The sequence below is a fragment of the Abramis brama genome (assembly GCF_963993115.1).
Source record: "Abramis brama genome assembly, chromosome: 23".
NCBI lineage: Eukaryota > Metazoa > Chordata > Actinopteri > Cypriniformes > Leuciscidae > Abramis > Abramis brama.
This window is the reverse complement of record NC_139985.1, coordinates 23,715,355-23,737,679: the sequence shown is the minus strand read 5'-3', so window position 1 is coordinate 23,737,679 and position 22,325 is coordinate 23,715,355. Positions and strand designations below refer to the sequence as shown.

Genomic DNA, 22,325 nt, shown 5'->3' with positions numbered 1-22,325 from the left:
TGAGTATTTGATTATTGTTGATTGTTTTATTGTGTTTGTAAGGTGTCCTTGAGTGTCATGTAAGGCACCTATAAATAAAATGTATTATTATTATTATTACATATTCACTTGACAGAAATAAAGCTGAATTACTAAAAAGTCAATGTAACCATATACGACTGACTAATTAATACTTATAAATCAGTGTATAATGGATTATGAGCATGCGCATTGAAAAAGCAAATGCATGACTTATAAGTAATTATATAAATGTAACTATAACTGTTCTTATAATGCATAGGTCTTAATGAGTCTTTATACATATATTTATAAAATAGTAATACTTATAAATAATTATAAATACAGTAGAGCTATAATTCATTATAAGCATAATTCATATAAAGTGTTACCAACATTTCCTTTTCTTTGTGTTTTCAGTTTTAGCAAGATACCCGCTTAGCCTAATGGCCTACTAAATTAGCATAGAGCGCTAACTGGTTAAGAAAAGCCCTTTTGTTTAGCCAATAGAAGAGATTGTGATAATGTGCTATTGTTTTTATTCAGGTATATTGAGAGGATCTTGACTGACACTCTTGTTTGACACTGGATTCATCAACAACAGAATGGGGGTCAGAACAAAACAAATACAAACATATTGAGACAGAAATTTAGCATGAGAACCTATTCTATGCTCGACATAAGTATGTACGTATACAATATTTAATGAATGTATACAATTATTAATGAATGAGATCCAAAGTAATTTAAATATATTCACTCGAAATCAATTGCCAGTGGAGTTGTAAACACGAAACTATGAGCTTGACTGAAGTCCCTAAAAGGCCAAATCCAGGTTTTTTTTTTATGACTGAGGAACTGATAACTGCTGAGAGAAAACATGTGTTCTTTCATGTATGCGATGAAACCAAAGTGACTCCAAGGCAAAATTGAATTTCATATTTTCTGCAATCCTGTTTAAACGAATGCTGAACATATGTGAAATGGTTTGCTGAGTGTCCTGAAATAGTGCAATTATGTGAAGAGTGAAAATATTGCTTTGACTCATTGTAACAGACACCCAGAACTTATATTTCTAACTCACATCTTGTGCTGAAATACAGTGGCGTCTAAAAGGCTGCGACCACAAGGAATTTCTGTGATTTAACATCTCATTTAAACCTGCAAATAACCGAATTTTGATGTAGAATTAAAAATAAATATTTAAGATTATAAATTCTCCCACCGAAGCACACATTTTCAAATCATGCTGAAAGAGGGACATACTAGGTACTAAAACATTCTCAAATTCATATTTGTTTTTCATTCAACTTTGTACTCACATTGTTATGCTTATAATATAATTCTTAAAGGAAAGGAAATATTAAAAAATAAAATAATTTTCATTTCACCAAAACACAAGCATTTTCACTAGTGGTCTCAGATCTTTTGACAAGGTTAGTCATGGCAGGATTTTTCCAGAAATTACTTAAGTGAATTATATACAGAAAACATGCCATAGTGTGTACACGTGTTTTTTTGTAATTACAACTCTATAGAGCAATGTGCTTAAATCAATTGCATCTTCCCTGATCAGTCTAGTTAAATCTGTGAGGCTCTCTGTATCTGCTCATGTCTTCTTTGATACTCCAAACTTGGCTTTCTATACCGAAATGAAAGCCAGAAGGCCCCACACTTGACTCAGCTTTGGTCAACCTCAAACAATTCCAGGAGTTTTGAGTCTTACATGAAAATGAATGCTTTGAGGGTATTTTCTTCTAACAGAAAAGTCCAGTTTTGATCCAGTAATGAGTCTCTTTCCTCACTGGGCACCTGATAGTCACTAAAAAAATAAGCATTTACATCCCGTATTTTTTCCATACTTTATGAATCCCTCTGGCAAGGGCAGAAGTAGTGATTAGTGGCATCCACAGGCTCTGACGACCATGTTGCGGTACTTTTTCAATATTACATTGGAACTGTCATCGAAGTACAAAACAGAAATTCCGTGCAGCTGAGTTGGAGCGCAGCAGGGCTTTGGGACTGTTTCTGGGTTTATGAAATGGACCTAGAAAGACCAGAGAAATAAATTATTTTAAGTGAAAAATTATGATTATAACAGCTGCAGAGCATAAGTATATAAATGTTTAAAACTTGAATACATTTTTTATTAATAATGTCCATCTCCTGTATAGAACTCCAAAGAGGGCTCTGCAAATTTAAAGGGACACTCCACCCATTTGCATTAAGCTTTGCATTGTTAGAAACCCAGTCATACTGTTGAATGGTCGTGCAACACTCTCATTTTCCCCTGAGACGGGAGAAATCCGTTATTTACCTCTTACACTTCCTCCTACAATGACGCAAAAATCGTCATTTTGCGTCATTGTAGGAGGAAGTGTAAGAGGGAGGGATTTCTGTTGAGACTACAGACACTCGTTCCTCATCTTTCCCAGGGGGCGGGAACCGCTCACGCTACAGACCTATTACAGATCAGTGGGTGGGACTTTACTCTCTGAAACTGAAAGCAATATCCTCCATCTTGTTTGAAGCTAAGCTAACAGGCGCTGTGGAGACAGATGTAAAGTTATGACAATAGCGGAGGAGAGTGCTCAATATGATATAGAAGAAGAGGATTTCGGAAGTCTGATGCTTGAATCAGGTGTTTGTGGCTACCTTTACAAGCCGCATTATAGCGAAGAGCAGCCGAGGCAGAAGACCTGCCTGCCGCGGACGAGGAGCCCGGACTGGCTCGAGTTAGGGCGGACTGGTGGCGCCGGTGATCTCACTATGCAACTACGAACCGCTACGAACACAGAGATAGAGTCCGTCTGCGGCAAAGAATTTTAACGATGACAATTTCTCCTGGACGAAATCTCTGAATCAGACGAGGACACGGACGTTTGTGTTGTGAACTATCCTAGTTTCGCACCGCATATGTTCTGACTGAACATCCAGGTACCATGCAATAATTCACCTTTTCGAAATAAATAAAAACGAGGAGTAATGCACTAATGAGTTCGCCAACTAACTAGACATTTTGTGTGAAATGAATTTCAAGCTCTGGTGGTAGCTAGCCTTGTAGACGGAAGGGTGATTTCTCTTATAGGCAGATATGCGCTGTTCTGGATTAGTGGGAGTGGCTTGCGGAGCTGTGCAATGTGGTGCAATGTGGGAGTTGTTGTCTTTCATACAAATGCGTCCTGAAGTTATTTTTTGTCTTTCCTCGGTCACGAAGGCACCAAATTCAACATTTATTTTACATTTCGACTACATATATGACCCACTTTAAATAAAAAACAATGTTCAAATGGGTGGAATGCCCCTTTAAGGGCTTAATTAAGGCCACTGCTCTTAACCCCAGGTTATTGTCGTTCTAAACCCCACTTTTAACCTCAGGTAAAGGAATGTTTCACACTAGTAATTTAGAAGTAGGGTTAACACCATATGAAACACTGCTCCGGAGCAGGGTTAGCACCGCTTTTACAGACTTGAGCCCAAACGTGCACAGCGTGAAACAATGCTGTGTTAGAAGCTAGATGCTTCACAACAGACAACCACTCAAGTACCTTATATTATTGTGTTTTGAACAATCACAGAAACACTGCATGTTGTATAAAAAAATGTATAGAAAAACGTCAAAAGGTGATGGAAAATGTGTCAGCTGGTGTGACAAAGACACTTTAATTTTTACATTTATAGTTCGAAAGCTCCATTCAGGAAAAACTTGATAGTACAATCAGATATATATAATATGAAGAGGCACAATGCTAGAGCCTTTATGTAAACAGGTTGTGTGCTGCTGTGTTCGTCCAATCAATGACACTGACACATCAAATATGCAAATTGGAATGTTCACCCAAGGTTTAGGATTTTACAGTGTGAAATGCCATTAAATGAATATCCAGGATTAATTATTAACCCTGGGTAAATTATGAGCAGTGTGGAACGTGAAGCAAGATAACCCAGGATTCCGTTTAACTGGGGTTTAGAATAGCCAGGGTTAACTATTTCAAGTGTGAAAAGCCCTTTAGAATACCTTGGCTCACAAATTTTCTACCAGTGAGGTTTGATATTATTGACGTGTCACCATATTTTGGTTGAGCTTTATGTAGATCAGTAATTTGACCCTATTGATTTTCATTGTATGGACAAAAACATTCGAAAATAATCATGCAAAAAAGACAATTATATGAGACTGAAATTACACGTTGATCAGTAAATGATGAAAACATTTTTGGGTTAACCATTCATTTAACGTAAAAAATGATTGTGGGACTTACCAGTGTCTGTACAATAGCATGGTTTGTGGCATTCATATAAGAGTTCAAAGGAAACACACATTCTCCTTCACAGTAGTACGCAGCATAACCCTCTGGAGCAATGATCCAGTCCTGGAAATGCAAGAAAGATGAGAAAGTTTAGATGAGATAAAGGCATACAATAAAAGACCAGTCTGAAACACTTAGCTCATCACAGTACCTGCCATCCCAGATCTCTGAAGCTCACATAGAGTTCATGCTTCTTGCAGCCTTGTTTGGGATCTACGCTGGCACCATCTGCATAGAACAGGAGGAAGGATAATTAAATGTAGCACATTTGTATGTTAATAAACTGTAAATTTATTAGGGTTAGGTAGTATGATGGTATATACTGTATGTCGGATGGGAGAATTAAAAAAAAATGCATAAGGCTGAAAATTACAACAATGAACAAACACAAGATAACATTTTATTGTAAAAAGTATCACCTGTGGCCTCAGCTGTCTTTAAAGCCACCTGGCTGGGTGCAACACCAGGTTTGGGGTTTTTAGATCGGTGGTTGCCCCTCTGTTTGTTTCCTGATGCTGAGCGTACACTACGGAGGTGGATTCCTGATGCTTTCAAAAACGCCACCATAAATGGCTGCTTATTCTGAGGTCCACTGCTGCCCACCAGACCTGCTCTCCTTGGGTTCATTCTCTCACCTACAGAGGGCGACATGAGTTGCATGATGACTTTAAGATAGATATTCTGCTTATGAGTTCTCATGTTACAATATTTTGTTTCTGTTGTTCAGAACAACACTGGAGCCCCCTGATGTTATGAGACATTTTTTTTTTTTTTGTATATCTTCTTTTGTCTTTCACAGGTGAAAGAAATGCGTACAGGTTTGGTTTGACATGATGGTGAATAAATGATGACCATAAAGGGTTAGTTCACCCAAAAATGAAAATTCTGTCATTAATTACTCACTCTCAAGTCATTGCAAACCTGTAAGACCTTCATTCATCTTCAGACCACAAATGAGGAGCTTTCTGTCTCTCCATTGACAGCTTATGCAACTACCACTTTCAAGCCCCAGAAAGGTAGTAAAGACATTGGAGATTTAGACAAGAAATCGGAGATTAATATTTTGTAAATAAAGTGGTAAATTATGTTTTATTGCGCAAACAATGCACTCATGGAGTCAAATTTTTGATGCCTTTACTACCTTTCTGGGGCTTGAAAGTGGTATTTGCATAGGCTGTCAATGGAGGGACAGAAAGCTCTCAGATTTTATACAAAGATCTTCACGTGTGTTCCGAAGATGAGCGAAAGTCTTATGGGTTTAAAACAACATGAGGGTGAGTAATTAATGACAGAATTTTCAATTTTGATCAACCATCTCTTTAAGTACCATTCAGCCATATGGTAGGATGGTAGTTTGGTAGGTTATGTTATAAAGATATCTTGATATTTGAAGTTACCATATGCGGTTTCCAGAGAAAGCTGCAGTCCCAAGTTCTGACCAGGTTTTATGACCCAGTGGTTACTGGTGACCGTGAGGTCAAATACCAGCCATCCTTCTTCTGCCGCCCATACGACTCGCGAGTCCAGCAGGTACAGCTCCCTAAGCAGGGTCAAAAGAGGTCATATATGGGTCAATAGCTCTATACTACGATAAAAAAAGCATAAATGATGACTGAAACAATAAAAAACACATGTTGCTATGTTCTGGGCTTACTGGTCCAAGTCTTCAAGGCCCCGCACATGACATACAGAGGGAGAAAAAACAAGATATTGTGGCTTTGAATTAAGAATTTGTTCCTATGATTTATTCATTTGTTTCCTTGTTTTAGGTAAATTGTGGCTTCTAATTTGTGGCCACAATATCTTTTTTTGTCATGCGATGGGCGCTGTACAAGTCAGTCGTAGTAACCCACCCCCAAATTTTTATGACATTCTAGTCCCGAGATATGGCTTGAATAGGGCCCCTCGTTCAGTGTAAGTCTATGGGAGTTTTCGTCTGTTTGATTGTCTGCCAGGTGAAAATTAAAAGTCAGATTGTTTAGTAGTAGTAGTGGTAGTAGTAGTAGTAGTAGTAGTAGTAGTAAAGTAGCACACCAATTCTCAACAAGTCACAAGAGTTTAAGGGAATCATTTATGATGCATTAAGTGTGAGGAACAAGATACATGCTGAACTTTAATGTTTATGGGTGAGTTTGTTGAAATAACTAACTCATATTAAGACCAAGCACCTAACTACAGATATAGAATGATCAGACCTTCTAATTTATGTAGTGGATTAAAATTTTCTATATATTTATAGTAAAGGTGGGGTTACATTAGCGAAATTTCACAGGCAAAATAGGTCCATTCATTGTCTATTGTAAATAGTGTACACTGCTGAACAATACAGCATAAACCCGGCATAAATTCCATGTTGGTAGCTAGTTGGTAGCCATAGCTGGTCCACAGGTACTCCAGCTTCCTCTGCTGTTGACCAGCAAACCAGCAACCAGCATCCCATGCAGGTCCTAGCATGCAAAACATACCTGGTGACCAGAAATGCTGGATTTTTCAGCGAGGTAGAAATGTATGAAGCATAACTCACACATAGGTAACTTTCAAACCAAGCAGCTTCCTGGTCAACACAGAGCGAATCTGCGAGACCATAAAACTGTTACGAAATCTGCCAGAAATTTGCCAGACAATGGTAAATGTGGCCAGACCTTAAATATCTCAATGAGACTGTCACTTAGGTGTACAGTAGTTTAAATGTAAAGCATAATTCAAAATGTAGTCGAATAAGAGCATCATTAGCATTAACATCATGATTCCATCATGAGGTTTTCTTTGCAGACAAGGAATGAGAAGCTAAAATGTCATCTCATGCCAGAACTTGTTATCCTTCTCAGATAAAGATAACACAAAATAAGCTCTATTCCATGAGATAAGAACTTGAGGTCTGGCTCATATGACCCATAAAATCAAAAACAACTGACGCTGCACAGGCAACAACATGTTTCCAAGACAGCTCAAAGTTCTCTCTTATTAAATGTGGCGTTACTTAAAAGACATCAGATTGTCCTCTGGTGATGAAAACCGGGGGCTTCTGGATGGATCTCCTGAACAATGACTTGACTTACAGGTAGGATTTCAGTCCTTGAGGGCATCAGGAGACTAGGTGTCTAGTCGCCTTGCTGTCTGTGAGCATCAACGGGGCGAACCGTCTCTGCATGACAATGGGAGAGGTGCAGGAAGGATGATTCACAATGGGTGGTCTTCACAGGGAATGTGTGCATCGGGGGTGGATAATGCTTTAGTGTGCATGTAACTTAGGACAAGCAATGGAGAACTTAAGAGAGAGAGTCTGTCTGAGCATGTCTCACCTGGAGGACTTCTTCAGGTTTGTTACTTTATGGACACAATCAGAACTTTCCAAAGAGGTGTGATCAAGGATGAGGGAATGAAGGGGAAATCATTTTGAGGAATGGGGTGTTTCTCCAGATGTCTGGGGCGAAGAACTTCCCTTCCACTGAGGACTTTGCATCTCAGTAATTGACAGTAATAGCTTTGTAATGGCGGCGGCCCTCACTGCTTGTTAGTGGCCACACCGTAAATCAGATAGAGGAATTCTGTGGGAGCCCTGGCACTAGACATGTACCGTTGGGCAGACAAATCAGTGTGTGTGTGTGTGTGTGTGTGTGCGTGTAGGCCCATTCCTCCCACATTTAGGCTTAAAAAGTGTGAGTGGTGGCATATGTTTCATTTCAGACATTTCACTGTATTTTTTATTATGACTAGAGGCCATAAGACACTGCTCTATTAAAAACCCAACCAACTTGAACATACCATTAGCTTTCACATATCTGAAAAATTATATCCTTTACCCACAGCTGACACAATAAATAACAAAACCATTAAAGGCCCAGGGCAAACAGATGCACATCCAAATTAAAGTCAATGTGAAACACCATGCCCATTTTACTTCCAATATCTGACATATTTTACAATAGAACAGATTTTCAATGAAAGAACAAGACGTGATATCATACACTGATAATTGATTGGATCATGAAAGTGAGTGTTACATTCCACAATAGAACAGAAAGTTGGAGGGGAGGAGTTGAGAAGGGATTTGTAAAGTCAGTCGAAAAAGAAAGTAGTTTGAAAGAAGTAGCAATTGATTGCATTTTGAAATATCATGCACTGTTGAATCATGCACAATTGAACAAGGAATGTTCTTGGCAATGTCATGGGCTGAATGGCCAAATACAATTATTTTTTCTAATGTATTTTATAATGACATACCTTTTGGGCTGCTGTCGAAGCACCTGGAACACACTGACACGGAATGTCTCATTTTCATAACGCTCGTGCACAAAGTCCTTGTAGATACGGAACTCTGCAGCAGTCAAGGTTTCTCCCGCCGGGATGCGGGAGAGGTCAAAGCGGAACTCTCTACGGTGCTGATGATATAAATGGAGGTCTTCATCTGGGTCCACTTCAGAAAGAGGGAGATGATTGAGTAAATGGAAGTTAATTTGTATAAAATGTAATTTAACTGTCCTTCAAGAACAAAAAAGCCATTTCTATTATAATTTTATTTCTATTATCATTTCATTTAGCTGCACATAAACATGCAATAATCTATTATTAATATTAGCTCTTTTAAGACAATAATGTGAAAATAGTCACAGTGTGACTGTCCTTATTATGTGGATAGAAATATTATTTGAAAAAAAAAAATCATTATCTAATTGGTTAACTTCTATTTGTCACAGTCCACATTCATTTCTTGTTGAGTGACTCCCCCAATGTAATGTTATTAACTGATATTTTGCATAGAAGTTATCTATGTAAAATGTCAGAATCTGTGCTGAGTTGGTTAAAAACTCAAGACGGGTAAGTCTCAATGCAAACTACAGGCTTTTGTCTCATTCAACTTCACAGTGCCGCTACCCACTAATGAGTACACACACTCACACCACAGCATAAGTCACCATACCCAGACTTCATTCTGTCAGAAACACAGTCGAGTCACACTGAACGCTTACACTTGATTGCCTCACCCACATCACTGTGTCCAAAAAAGAAATGTTTGCTTCCATAAGCCAGTGATTGATCTGGGCGCTGGGTACCCTGGGGAGCAAAGCTGGGGGAGAAACCACATGCCCTGCACCCACCCACCATAGACTTCAATCACACACATGTGCCAACCACAAGAAAAGCTCTGTTAAGAGCCTGGCCCGGAAACCAACGGTGCCCCACATATACATATACATATACGTAATGGATACACATGCACGTTCAGATGGTATATTGGTGGCTCAGATGGAGACTCCTTGGCATGCTAACCTGAGAGACCTGTTAACTGTGGTAAATTAATCTAATTCCGGATAAGGAAGAGGTCTTGTGTAGCATCTGGCTTGTTCCAAATATTCTAGACATGGTTGACCACATCTGGGAAAAGGTTGTTCCTATCCTGTTGAAAAGACCACCATATCACCAGCATATGTTGGGTTGTGGATGCTGGGATCAACTAGCTTCACCAAAGATGATTTCTGGTCACCATTCCAGCATAACCTTCTGAACCATCATGGAAATTCAAACAGTTTCAAGCTAATATTTTCAGTGGGGTAGGCCTCATTTCCTCTGTTGTTGGCAATTGGCATCTGAATCTGTTAATCCATACCCATGAACATCTCCATGAGTGCAGAGAAAAAAAAAACAATATATGAATGAAGTCTTAGCCGACACAGACTTGATGCCTGTGTTGTTTCCTCCCAGCCATAACTCAGCTAAGGCCATCCTCAGAATTTCCAGTCTGATGGTGGCATGAGCAGAACATTTCCTGGAGGTATTGTGGTGTTTTTACAATGCTAACCAATCTGTCATCCTTGATTAACACCCCTCCACTTACTCCAAGGTTTTCAAGTGACCTCCTGCAGGTATGCAGGGAATAAGTCATGATGATTCCTCATCTTTTCATGCACATCCTGTCTGTGAGTTTGCGAAGCATTTGAGTCTTTCCCTACATCTCACTGTCTTGCGAGAGCACAGTTACTGGTGAAGCACTCTGAGAGGAAGAACTCTGAGGTATGTGCATACTCAAAATAGCGAGTCATTTGTTTGACCGCAATTAAACAGTGGAAAGAATAACATGGGTATTTTATGGAGGTAATAATTGCTTGTATAAGGTTTGGTGCATTTATGTGAAATACCATATGATGCAATGATCTGCGCTCAGATATGCATGCTGCACCATGTGATGTGTTCTAACACAGGACAGGAATGAGGGCCAATACACTTGGCAGAACAAACCATTTTAATTGTTATAATCTCTGTTGAGCTAAACCAATTACTCTTGCAGATGCAAGCCTTTTAAGTTGTGGGATATGTGCTATCAATCAGTTAAAGGTTTTAATCAAATTATATACATGACAATCAATCAATCGCATATCAATATTTGCTTAGAAAAGCCCTCAAAATACGATTAAAAGATAATTAAATTATTGCATAAACTTTACAAATAGTGGCTTTAGAAGTTAACAAGAGAACATTATATTGTCTCAATGCTAGGCTAAATGCTAAATATCAGACAATGACAAATGTGTTTTCTGAGATGGCTGAAAAACTAATTGGGGGTCTAATCGGCTTTTGATACCGAGGCAAGAAATCTGAGGTAAGATCTGCTTACTTTCTTCAAAATCAGCTTATGAACGATTTGTATGCTGCTTGTTGTACGAGCTTCTACTTTGAGTTTAGAGTTGCAGGGAATTTGGATTAGCAATTCAAATAAAGGATCACTGTTCATTTTTGTTTGGTTATGATAATCTTGGTCGACTTTTTATCTTAAATGTAAACTGACTAGGTGTCTGCTGCAGCCTCATGTTCCATGTCAAACAATTCATTTAATGCCTTTTTGGCTTAAAAACATGCCAGTCTAAATGTACCAGGCCAAATAAGTGCGAAAGGTCTTGATTTTGATAAGAAAGGTTGGGGAGGATTTTTACATTTTCATGGAGCATCAGTGTCTGTGTCAAACTTCCAAAGTGAAACACGTAAACATGGAAAATGGGAGTCATTTTAACCACAAGCTGCTCTATGAGGTCACAGCCAGGTTGCTGGAAAACCACAACCTCTTTGTAAATTAAAACTAGAAAAAGAAAGTTTGGAAAGCAAACTTTGATGTTAGCTTGACAACGCATTCAATTTTACTTGTTTTTTTTACAATTAAACTTGTATTTTATTTTATTTTTGTTAGGTCCATTCCAACCAGTTTTAATCTTAGTCTGTCAAAACAGACAAGAACAGAAGAATGTCAGAATTATTAACACATTAATATTTTAGATAGTTGGATAAAAAAAACCTTGACAGGAAGTTTAAAACAGTTTGAAGGCTATATAAACATTGTGCAGTTTGAAGAGAGGTGTTAAGTTTGAAGGTTGTTATATAATCATTATGTGCTTATACTCTTTGGTATTTCAGGTTTGAAGGGAAGCATGTCTACCTAGGAGGTTGTGGTTACTTGACAAGCTGGTTGCTTGGTAGTTGCTAGGGCCTGTAAATGTGTTTCCTCAGGTGATTTCTAGGTAGTTGCAAAGGTTCTAGCTGATTGCTACATGGTTTCTAAGGTGCTCTGAGTAGTTGCTAGGGTGTTCTGGGTGAGTTCCAGGGTGAAATTAGTCTGCCAGTCATCAGAAAGAAAACACCCTGTGCTACACCAGCCCGATCACCCTGTCCAACACTGATTCCAAACACATCATACACCTGCCCACTCATTAAATGTCTAAAACATTTGAAATTGAAATTAATTTGATGAAATTCTAGCGCAGTGGAATACTGTTTCCTTTTTTCCAAGGGAAACAAAGACAGGAATTGGGTTTAAGAAATGTTCAAGGAAGTCCCTGACCGGATCTTGCCCTTCTGGACTTAATAAATACACACTCTGGCAAAGACATTTGCATCATTAGTTTCAATTCACACAACTGCATTAATGCCCACATCTCAGAATAAAATTAAAGCCACGCATTTCAAATATTCAGCATCTCTTTCGACCACACACATACACACTTTTCACACAAACTAAGAGGTCTAGTCTTGAAAGCAAGAGTGTTTGGATGATGTATGTGACCCTCCATGTCTACTGCCCTCAGCACTCTCCAAAAAATGCCTCCCTAAATCCTAGTCATGCGAAACAAAGCCCCATTAAACCCCATGTCTCAGAGCTTTGAGAAGATTCTGTGGAAATTGGATATGCGGTTGCTGCCGTACATTTAACTGTTGAATAAGTCAATTTAGGAAAGTAAAAAAAAAAAAAGGTTACTATATGTACTTACTATATTAATAACAGCACATTTTGCATAATTGCAAGTAACTAACCAAACCAAACCCTAACCGTAACTCTATAGTAAGTACAGGTAGTTAATTAATTTTACTCAGTCCCTTTTTGAGTAAGAACAATGTAAATACCTTAAAATAAAGAGTAACCCCCCAAAAAATGATCTCTCTGAAATAGAATTATTGCATAACACATTATTTGTATGAAAAATGACAGCTGCTATCCCAGATTTGGGCATTCATTTGCTGAACACATTAAATATTAAGAATATTTAAGATATTTAAGATTTGAGCTAATCACATAGGCTACATAATCTCATTTATATCTAAATATAGTTTAGTATATGAAAATGTAGAATTAATTAAAGTGTTTTCGCAACAAAATAATCCCAAATGATTGCTTTTACAAGTTTTACTATAAAACACTTCAGGTTCAAAGTAAAAGCAAATGGCTTTGGCAGCAAAGGATCATTCTCCAGTTAATACACCTTTTTATAATGTAAATAAACAAGAGCCAAAAATAACTTTTTGTCATCTCCAAAGAGTCATAGTTCTCAAGAACCCAATACAACCAAAATGGTTCTTGATATGAAAAGGGGTTCTTTGCTTGACCTAAAAACCATTCAAAAAATAAAAATAGCCTCTAAGAGTAAATTATGGAATCACCAAGAATCAGAATCCTAAGAATCCTAATATCCTCTTTTCTAAACTGATTAAATTACAATATGATAACTGATCTGTTATTTAATTTTACCAAATTCCTTTAGCAATCCATAGACACTTTATATATATATATATATATATATATATATATATATATATATATATATATATATATAAATGATGTGTTTTAAAGATGATATATCATAAGATGCTTACCCAGATTGACAAAGCTCATCACCATGTCGGCATCGCTGAGAAAACGACTGTCCTGTTGGGTCATCATCGGGGGTCCCGGGGTCGTGTACGCCGGTTCATAAGAGAACGCAATCCCGCTGCGTCGATCTCCGTCCTCCAGGATGGCGTTATACAGATCCAGCATGTACATGGGAGCTGCGGTGTGTCTCTCGAGCAGAAGCGGACGGGGCCGGTGCGGCAGCCCGAGGATGGAGAGGATCTCCCGCTGCATCTCTCTGCGCTCCTGGCTCTTCAGGCGCCGCTGGATGAAGCTGGACTGAATGTCATTCTCCAGGGTGAAGTTAGCTTGCATTGCGTCCGCGAGCACACTGCAACCACACGCCACTATCAAAGCTGAGATCAGCTGCACTGGAATCATATTTAATAACTTATCCTTGAAAATAATAATGAAGAATGAGTCCTAGGCTGATAAGATAAATTGAAGTCTTGCTACTTCATTCGATTATATCATGAAATTGAGTTGATTTTAATCCTGAATGTGTTGAATAATCCAGACCGGAGATAAATCCAGCATGATCTGTGATGTTGCACTGATGGTCTCGTTGCTTCTGATGTGTCTACACGCTTTAAATAGCCCGCTGAAGCTCGTGGGTGGGGCGCGCGCACATGGGCTGTCTTTTAGTAAACAACATCATAAACATAAGCCTACTATACTTTGGTGAAAATAATGTCCTAATTAGTACAGGCACATTTCTATAACCTAATACCTATAATTAGGGATCAGTTTTACAGTTTTACAGTTTTAGCTATTTGGAATAGCTCGATGTCTACAATGCTGGCCCTCCTAAATAAGCAATCAAACAAAAATAAAAGTAAATACAATTAAAATAAATGCTTTTTCAAAGAAAAAGGCTCTGGTCATGTGACTATTTACCTAACCTAAAAAAAAATACAGTTCGCTTTTTCAACTATAGTTGACAACTCTGTATAAAATATTGGGCTAAGACATTGGGCTGTCTTTTAGTAGGCTAAACAACAGTATTAAAGTGATAGTTCACCCAAAATTCTGTCATCATTTACTCTCCTTCAAGTTGTTCTAAACCTGTATAAGCTCTTTCTTCAGCTGAACACAAAATAAGATATTTTGAAGAATGTGGGTAACCAGTGTCTGGTCCTCACTTCCCCATTGACTTATATAGGAAAAAATATAGGCTACATAAGTCAGTGGGGAAGTGGGGACCAGAAACTGGTTACCCACATTCTTCAAAATATCTTATTTTGTGTTCAGCTGAAGAAAGAGCTTATACAGGTTTAGAACAACTTGAGGTTGCATAAATAATGTCAGAATTTTTATCTTTGGGTGAACTATCCCTTTAACAATAGTTTGGTGGAGAATGTGTCCTAATTAGTACAAGTAAATGTACATTTACTATTTCTCACCGATACAAACTGCTGGTCTTTCATTTGCTGTTGACAACTCTTTGTATTCAACATTTTTTCCTTGTAGACCCCAAAAACTAAATGTGGGTCACAAATGTGTCACAAGTTATGGGATTTAGTTCATATGGAGAACTCGGCAACCATTGATTTCTTCAAAATAAAAGTACAGTTATTGTTACAATAAAATTGGGGTATCTTTAAGCCACCAAAGTTATAAAAAAAAAAAGAGCAATAATGAGATCCCATATTCATGCAATATTATTTTACAGTGGTAACCATAGCTGTGGTATGTTGGTGGAAACTATCACATGATGCATTTTTGTACATTTAGCTATCGCTTGCTCAGTGCCATAACAGAATTCTGCTTTATTTATTTTCTCGAGGTTAATAATTGTAGCCTTATCCATCTGAGCACACAATCACCACCTGACCTGATCAATGAAAACATCCTTGACCTGTAGCCTGACACAGGGTACGATGTAACATTCTGTCTGCCTTAATCTCTGTCCGATTAGGGAACAAACATCAGGCAAGTCATGACAGGAACCTGTTGGGGATTCTGAAAGTCAGAATGACAGCTTCAGCATGGTGATCTGCCATGTTGACTGACCACCTGCTGTGGTTCGGGCTCCTTTTCCCTATGAGCAGCCCGGAGACACCAGTCTGGCAACCAGCACCACCCTCCTGCTGTGTTTCCAGTCTGCGTGCACCCGCCAGCCTGAGCCAAAAGGTCAAATGAGTCCCACACCCTGGTTAGCTCATACGTGCACTGCCCATGCTGAAAGGCACCAGTGATCTCACCAGCAACTCTCTTTGTCCTACGATTAGTCCTTCCCAGACACTTTTCCTCTGCAGACCTAGGCTTTCGTTTTGGTGAGGGATGATGGTTGGGGGGGTTGACAACCCAGAAAGTTGTCCTGGGCCTTGTGATGAGGGCGGCCCCCTAAGGTTAGCCTACTCATTGGGCCCCAGAAAAGAACAGGCCAACCCATAAAAATTGCTGCAGACATCCATGATTGTTTCACTGTAAAACAAAAACAAATCTGTCTCTCTTTGAAGCTGCCTCTCCTCTTTTTGCGATCATAATGTGTACTTAAATTAGTAGGATCTGCTGTGTGTTTTTTAAATGTAAACTGTCAGGAAATAATTACATTGCTCATTTGGATTCGTCATGAGAATAACAAGACATCGACTTCATTCAACGTGATTTAACCCTGTAAATCTCTATTTCACAATAATGTCTTACATGCTTTATGAATAAAGTTCTTTGGTTTTTATTGCTGGGGGCGGAGAAAGGGGGAGGGGGTAAACTTTCCTCAAAATCACATTTGATACATTTTACCATGATTTTTCTAAAAAATATATGTAGCTAGCTATGGATCAAGTAAAAAACAGTAAAGATTTCACAGAAAAGAGACACGTGTATCATGACACTGATGTCTTTACAATTAAAAGCCTTTTGCTAAAAAAGTATCATCAGATGACAGAAGGCAGGATAAATTGTAGGCTATAAAAAAGTTTTTTTCATGTTGATTATTTAAAATATGATACACCTTGAGTTTTTGCGATATGGTATATAGTGCTTAAAAGTTCAAATAAAGGAATAGAAGAAACCATATAGCCAAAACATGCATTTTCTTGTTATTTGGGTTATCTTTTAATTTTGGTCAGTGGTTTCCCTCCGATTCTACCAATTAGCCCATGGGAGTTTAAGATCTTGATTCCTAAAAAAAGCTAGAAATTAGTCAACATTAAGCTAATAACCCAAAAATGGGAACAAAGAAGCATACTCAAACAAAGCAATTGACAGGTAGGATCTCTCAAACAAGATCATGTTGCAACTGCAAAAAGCCACTATTTAAACCATTTAAACCATATTTGGAAAAGCTATTCAACCTGTTGCACTATTCGATTGCTTAATTGAGCATGTTAACATAGGCCTATACTTGTATTGTTTGATTAATCGCTTCTGCATGCTTTAAATTGCAAGTTACTTGGATAAACACACATGCTGTATAGGCTATATCAAGTGCAATCGTATTGGTAAGAAAAATATATTACGTTTGAATTACAATAAAAAAAAAAAAAAAAAAAAAATATATATATATATATATATATATATATATATATATATATATATATATATATAGGCTATTCCTTAGCCTACATGATTGAAGATTTTTAGCAAGACTAAAAGCAGACTTCACACGTTTTGAAGGGATGTTTTGCACCAGAGACACATGGGGGAAGGGGTCTTTTAATGTCAGTTGATGGGAGATAATCCTACGACTGGTAATTCACGACTTTAGTTTCTTTGTGCTAAAACAAAGAGCTAGGAGCCGATCTATGTACGTACTCTACTTACAAAACACAAGATATGTGCTAATGTAATCACACAAATAGGCGCTAATTGCCCTACAGTGAACGTGCAAGTTTGTGCGTCTCAAGTGTGACCGCAATCTGCCCACCCCAGATAGGTTACCATGCATAACATGACTAAATAGGCTAAGAAGAAGAAGAAGAAGAAGAAGAAGAAAATTATAATACAAAGATTAATACTATTTAAATATAGGTTTATTTAAAATAATAATAATAAGATGGTCGTGGATATATCAAAAGGCTCAAAATAATTTTGGGTTAATGTCACTTTTTGTACGGCGGAAATTGTGTGGTTATGTATAGCAATTTTTTTAAGCTGACATTCTACAATGTAAAGGGGTATGTATTGTACAGTTACTTTAGTAACCTCTAGTAACCTCATAAGACAAGTGGGCACTTTTAAAAGGAAAGCAAATTTCCAATTTAGCCTATACTGCCACCTTCCGGAGAAAATATGGTAAAACAAGGAGATGAATCGTCAACTAGCAATTTTAAAGCCATTTTTTGTTTTATCTAAAGTATGTTTCGAAATATTCCAGGTAGTTCAAAATCATTTTACGTTATGTTGCAATGGGGAAAAAATGGAAAATTCATTTTGTTCTTAGGCGACCATCTAAATTAAAATGGGATTTTTAAAAAAAACTCTTAAAACAAGAGTAGCCTATTATTGCATATTGCAATTCATGATCATGGTCAATCTAGTGATAATCTTCAGGCATGTGCATTTATTCTAAATAAATAACAACACAATAACATATAAAGAAGGGCCCAAGCTGTTTTTTTTTTGCATGTAACATCACATCCTGAATGGTTAAAATGATATAAAAATACAGCCTTTGTATTTATCGCTTTTGTCTTTGTAATCGCAACAATCTATCACTGCACAAGTGCGCATGCGCGCGGCCGCGGACTATATAACGCGTGGTCGCCTACTTGTTCTTCCCAGTTCCATCTTCTTTCTGCAGGGTAAGCAGTTTACTTCTATTTATCTTCGAGAAGTTTTTTTAAAAAATGCTAATTTGTATAAAGTTATTGAAAAATACGCGTTGTGCTTAAATTGTTTGGATTAAAAAACTAAAATGAAGGGGGATTTGTGTAGTTTAGGCTCTGACCACGTGGCTCGTTTCCGTTGGAAGCGGAAAGGTTTTTAGTCTTTGGAAACTTGATTGATTGAATATTATAACGTTTACTCGCATACAACGTAAATAAAGGTACAAACACATGCTGTTAATGTGAGTGTTTCATCGTAGCTGCATACCGGCTGTTATTTCAGTTACTTTGTAGCAGACTATTTGTAATTGCTTAGTTTTTTTCTTTCAATATATTTGACTCGCTTTATTTTGTTTGTTTTACAGTATGTGGGCTGTTGGGAAATGGAGCTTTGCTCTAGCGCATACTCAGATTTTGGTGAGTTCAGATTCACCCTAGACTCTTCTTTAAAACCTCTGGTAGCAATGATGACTAATCTTTTTTCCCCAGCAGATCGACTCTGTTGACTTAAAAAAAAAAAAAGAAGCCAAATTAACTGAGCAACCAGACTGTTGTAACAACTAGAGATTCAAGTTTTTGTTAAGGTAATTGACCTTTACTACTCCCTTTCCCACAGACCATGCTAAAACCTAATGGATAACCTCCCGTTCATCAGGCTTTGTTTCATGAGTCCTACACGCACTCAAACAGGTAATTTAAGGCTGAACTTGTTCTGTCTATGTTTGTCATTTACCTGGTGCACATGATGACTGATCTTTTTTCCCCAGCAGATCGACTCTGTTGACTTCATTTTTTTAAAAAAATAAGCCAAGTGAACTGAGCAACCAGACAGTTGCAAGAACATTTAAATTTAAGGTATTTTAAGGCAATTCATCTTTACTACTCCCTTCCCCACAGATCATGCTAGGACCACCTGTTCATCTGGCTTCTACATGCTCTCAAACAGGCAGGGGCGTAATTTGTGGGGGGGATGGGGGGGAGATAACCCCCCCAATATTTAAATCTATGCATTACAACCCCCCCAATATTTATACCATGATCACAATATCAGGAGGCATACCCAAACTTCAACCCCCCCAATGTTCAAACCAAATCTACGCCCTTGCAAACAGGTAATGTAAGGCTGAACATGTTGTTGGAAGTGTTTGTCATTTACCTGGTGCACATGATGACTGATCTTTTTTCCCCAGCAGATCGACTCTGTTGACTTTAAAATAAAAAAAATAAGCCAAGTGAACTGAGCAACCAGATAGTTGCAAGAATAATAAATTTAAGGGTTATTAAGGCAATTCACCTTTACTGCTCCCTTCCCCACAGATCATGCTAGGACTAAATGAATAACCTGTTCATCTGGCTTCGTTTCATAAGTCCTACACTCCCTCAAACAGGTAAGGCTGAACATGTTCTCGGGACACTGTCTGTGTTTGTCATTTACCTGGTGCACATGATGACTGATCTTTTTTCCCCAGCAGATCGATAGTGTTGACATTTGCTCTAATCTTTAAGCCAATTTTTCTGAAGCGCCACCAGACTTGTTGGCATAGAAAGTTAGAGGTGCATTTCTTGTTCTTTAATTTACTTTTTTGTGTCCCTTTCAGAAGATCAAATTGGGTAATTCAAGAGGACCTTTACATGAGTGACCTTTGATGGATTGCAACATGAGGCAGTTGAGGTGCGTTTTCCTAGTATTTGTGTATATAAAGAATGGAAAAGAAACTAACTTCAAATTTTAAAGTCTTATGGTTTCTTGTACACCTTCTAGGGCTTTGAGAGATTTGTACCCCGATGGCCCTTCAGTGCCAAACCTACATGGAGGTGTGTGCGTTCTCTACCAAGCAGCCCACATTTACCTGTGATGAGGGAGAAAAACTTGTATTTTTTTATTTTTTTTCCAATAAAACTGAACTATCAAAACTTTGCCTTTTTTGGAACACTTTCTCTCATGCTCTTATGAATGTGCATGTTATAACTGGCAGTTGAGTGAATTTAATGGTTGGTTTGTGACCTATACCACAGGGTTCGTATGCCAAAATTATAATAAAAATGTAAGAATAATAGCCATTATAAACTTTAATATATTAAATGCGTTGTATTTTTGAATACCTTATCTGTAACTTGAGATTTTAAAAATCCCTAAATACTAAAGATATTGTTTGATAAGTGTGATCTCTGATTGTAGTCCTTGGAAAAAAAAATAAAGTCCTGTTTGAAAGTCCTGGAATTTCAATGCATATATTTTCTAATTGATCCAAGTGACTTTTAACGAGCAATTACATTATTTGACCTAGAAATGGTGTGTGTGTAGGCTAAAAGTGTATAAAACTGGTAGGAATTTAAGAGTTCAGTAAGCGCCTCAGGACTGGTGCTTCTGCAAACTAACAGCACTCACACACTACAAGATAATGTTTGACTGTAAGATTTCCTGTGTTCACAGGCTGTAATCTGGTTGTTTGTGAATGGAATCGTTGCTGGCACTTCACACTACAGGAACAACTTTTGTCATTTATGGTCTCCCATTTAAAAAATCTTTTAGTGTAGGTCAGTCAACGTGGTGTATGATACTTCAGGTCAATATTTATTCCTAACCTGAAAGCAAAGTGCCTCGATGCATTTAACACTGACATTTTCATAGCAGAATTGAATTTTCTACTGTACACAATTTTTAAAAAGTGTTTAATATTAATCAAGCAGTAGCTTTTAAGAGGTGTCATTTATTGTTTCAATTCATGATCAGAAATCTTTCATCTCCCATACAGAGATTTTACATTACTAGACTGCACATTCATTTAAACCTAACTCTTATTGGGTAAAATACCAGACAGTAGTTCTATAGGGTACTGCGAGAAGGCTGTTCACTCTTCTCTGTAGAGCACAGCAGTTTTAAACTGTACTTTTTATTTTAACAAAAACTAATTCCCATGTGCCCTGTCCTCATTTGATTAACAAAAAGTAAAAGCAATATTAATCATACACACTTTTGTACAAAATATACAGATGCCTGGTGAGTCTATATATAAGACTTAAAGACGTTCTGCACCATTACATGAGATCCACCCAATAATTAAATATTTTGTGTCTGTAGTTATCCTCACTGTAACAGCCATGTATTATGATCCAAATAACCTGAAAAAAAAAGACAAAGAACACTATTACATAGTAACAACTCTCCACAAAACAGCTTTTAATATTGCATAACAGCGTGAAAGTAGGATGTCAATACTTACACGATCATGCAAAACATGATGAAAATGTTCCAAAGGGATATGAATATGCGAAAGTACCGCAGACTCAGCAAAAACTCTCTGATGTTGTCACCTAAATACAAATAATACATGATAAGAGTCAAATATTATACAGGCCTACTTGGAAAAAATAAAAATTCTGGAGGCAGAAATGCAGCATTTATCTATTAATATTCTAGTCTTTATATACTTTTTACAACATGGACCACTCAACACTTTTTGTTGTACGTGATGCGTGATGGACATTTTTCATAGATAGACAGATAGTTGTTTATACTAAGGGAAATCAATAATAAAAAAAACTATAGTTGACACTTCATGATGACCAAAAAGGAAGTATTTTACCATCAGTGAATTAATATTACAGCATTAAATGAACTATTACTTCGTTACAACGTTCAAGATTTGCTGTTACCAGTACTGGATGATCCAGATTCATCACCAAACCCTTGAGACTGTGTTTCCCTCTTCTTTCTGCGCAAAGACACCGAACCGATTAGCAAGCAATCTCCTCGAAACTAAAACCGTCACATAACTTTTGTGTCTTTACTTACAGTTTAAAGTTGAGCACAGCGCCAGCGTTCATGAGCAGTGTGCTGAAAACGCAAGAAGATGTGTGACGTGGACAGGAAAACAAACAGCTGTTACACAGTGACATTCATATACTAGACATATGAACATCACAAATAACTTTCTATTTAATAAAAAACGTTTCCTGCATTAATAAAAACAGTGAAATTTACCCCACAATTAAAAGATCTCCGATCATTTTGGCCGATTATATCCGCCTCGGTTCGTCCTCTTCTTCTTCGATCTTTGTATAAGTAGCGTATACGTCGGTGGATCATCATCG

At 37.6% G+C, this 22,325-nt stretch overlaps 2 protein-coding genes and 1 long non-coding RNA gene across 4 annotated transcripts; 1 reads left to right on the top strand and 2 right to left on the bottom strand.

The window, feature by feature from the left end:
• Nucleotides 1-519: 519 nt before the first annotated feature.
• bmp7a (bone morphogenetic protein 7a) lies at nucleotides 520-14,040 on the bottom strand. The gene is made up of 7 exons (XM_084101475.1): nucleotides 13,443-14,040; nucleotides 8,532-8,724; nucleotides 5,705-5,847; nucleotides 4,727-4,942; nucleotides 4,459-4,535; nucleotides 4,260-4,370; nucleotides 520-2,044 (listed from the first exon to the last, which is right to left on the bottom strand). Exons 1-7 carry the CDS (start codon nucleotides 13,837-13,839, stop codon nucleotides 1,895-1,897), a joined length of 1,287 nt encoding a protein of 428 aa, XP_083957601.1. The 5' UTR covers nucleotides 13,840-14,040; the 3' UTR covers nucleotides 520-1,894.
• Nucleotides 14,041-18,124: 4,084 nt separating this feature from the next.
• LOC311073970 lies at nucleotides 18,125-20,161 on the top strand. The gene is made up of 7 exons (XR_014604236.1): nucleotides 18,125-18,206; nucleotides 18,596-18,647; nucleotides 18,847-18,920; nucleotides 19,128-19,342; nucleotides 19,548-19,618; nucleotides 19,829-19,902; nucleotides 19,993-20,161. It is a non-coding gene; the product is annotated as an uncharacterized lncRNA (long non-coding RNA).
• Nucleotides 20,162-20,921: 760 nt separating this feature from the next.
• On the bottom strand, nucleotides 20,922-22,325 carry smim7 (small integral membrane protein 7; the record flags this gene model as incomplete). 2 transcript variants are annotated; one of them, XM_084100115.1, is made up of 5 exons in its annotated part: nucleotides 22,216-22,325; nucleotides 22,027-22,068; nucleotides 21,888-21,946; nucleotides 21,455-21,545; nucleotides 20,922-21,353 (listed from the first exon to the last, which is right to left on the bottom strand). In XM_084100115.1, the coding sequence occupies exons 1-5, from the start codon at nucleotides 22,239-22,241 to the stop codon at nucleotides 21,338-21,340; spliced, it is 234 nt and encodes a 77-aa protein (XP_083956241.1). In that variant the 5' UTR covers nucleotides 22,242-22,325. The 2 variants fall into 2 exon arrangements, with proteins under 2 accessions (XP_083956241.1, XP_083956242.1); XM_084100116.1 differs by lacking the exon at nucleotides 20,922-21,353 and having other exon boundaries at nucleotides 21,451-21,545.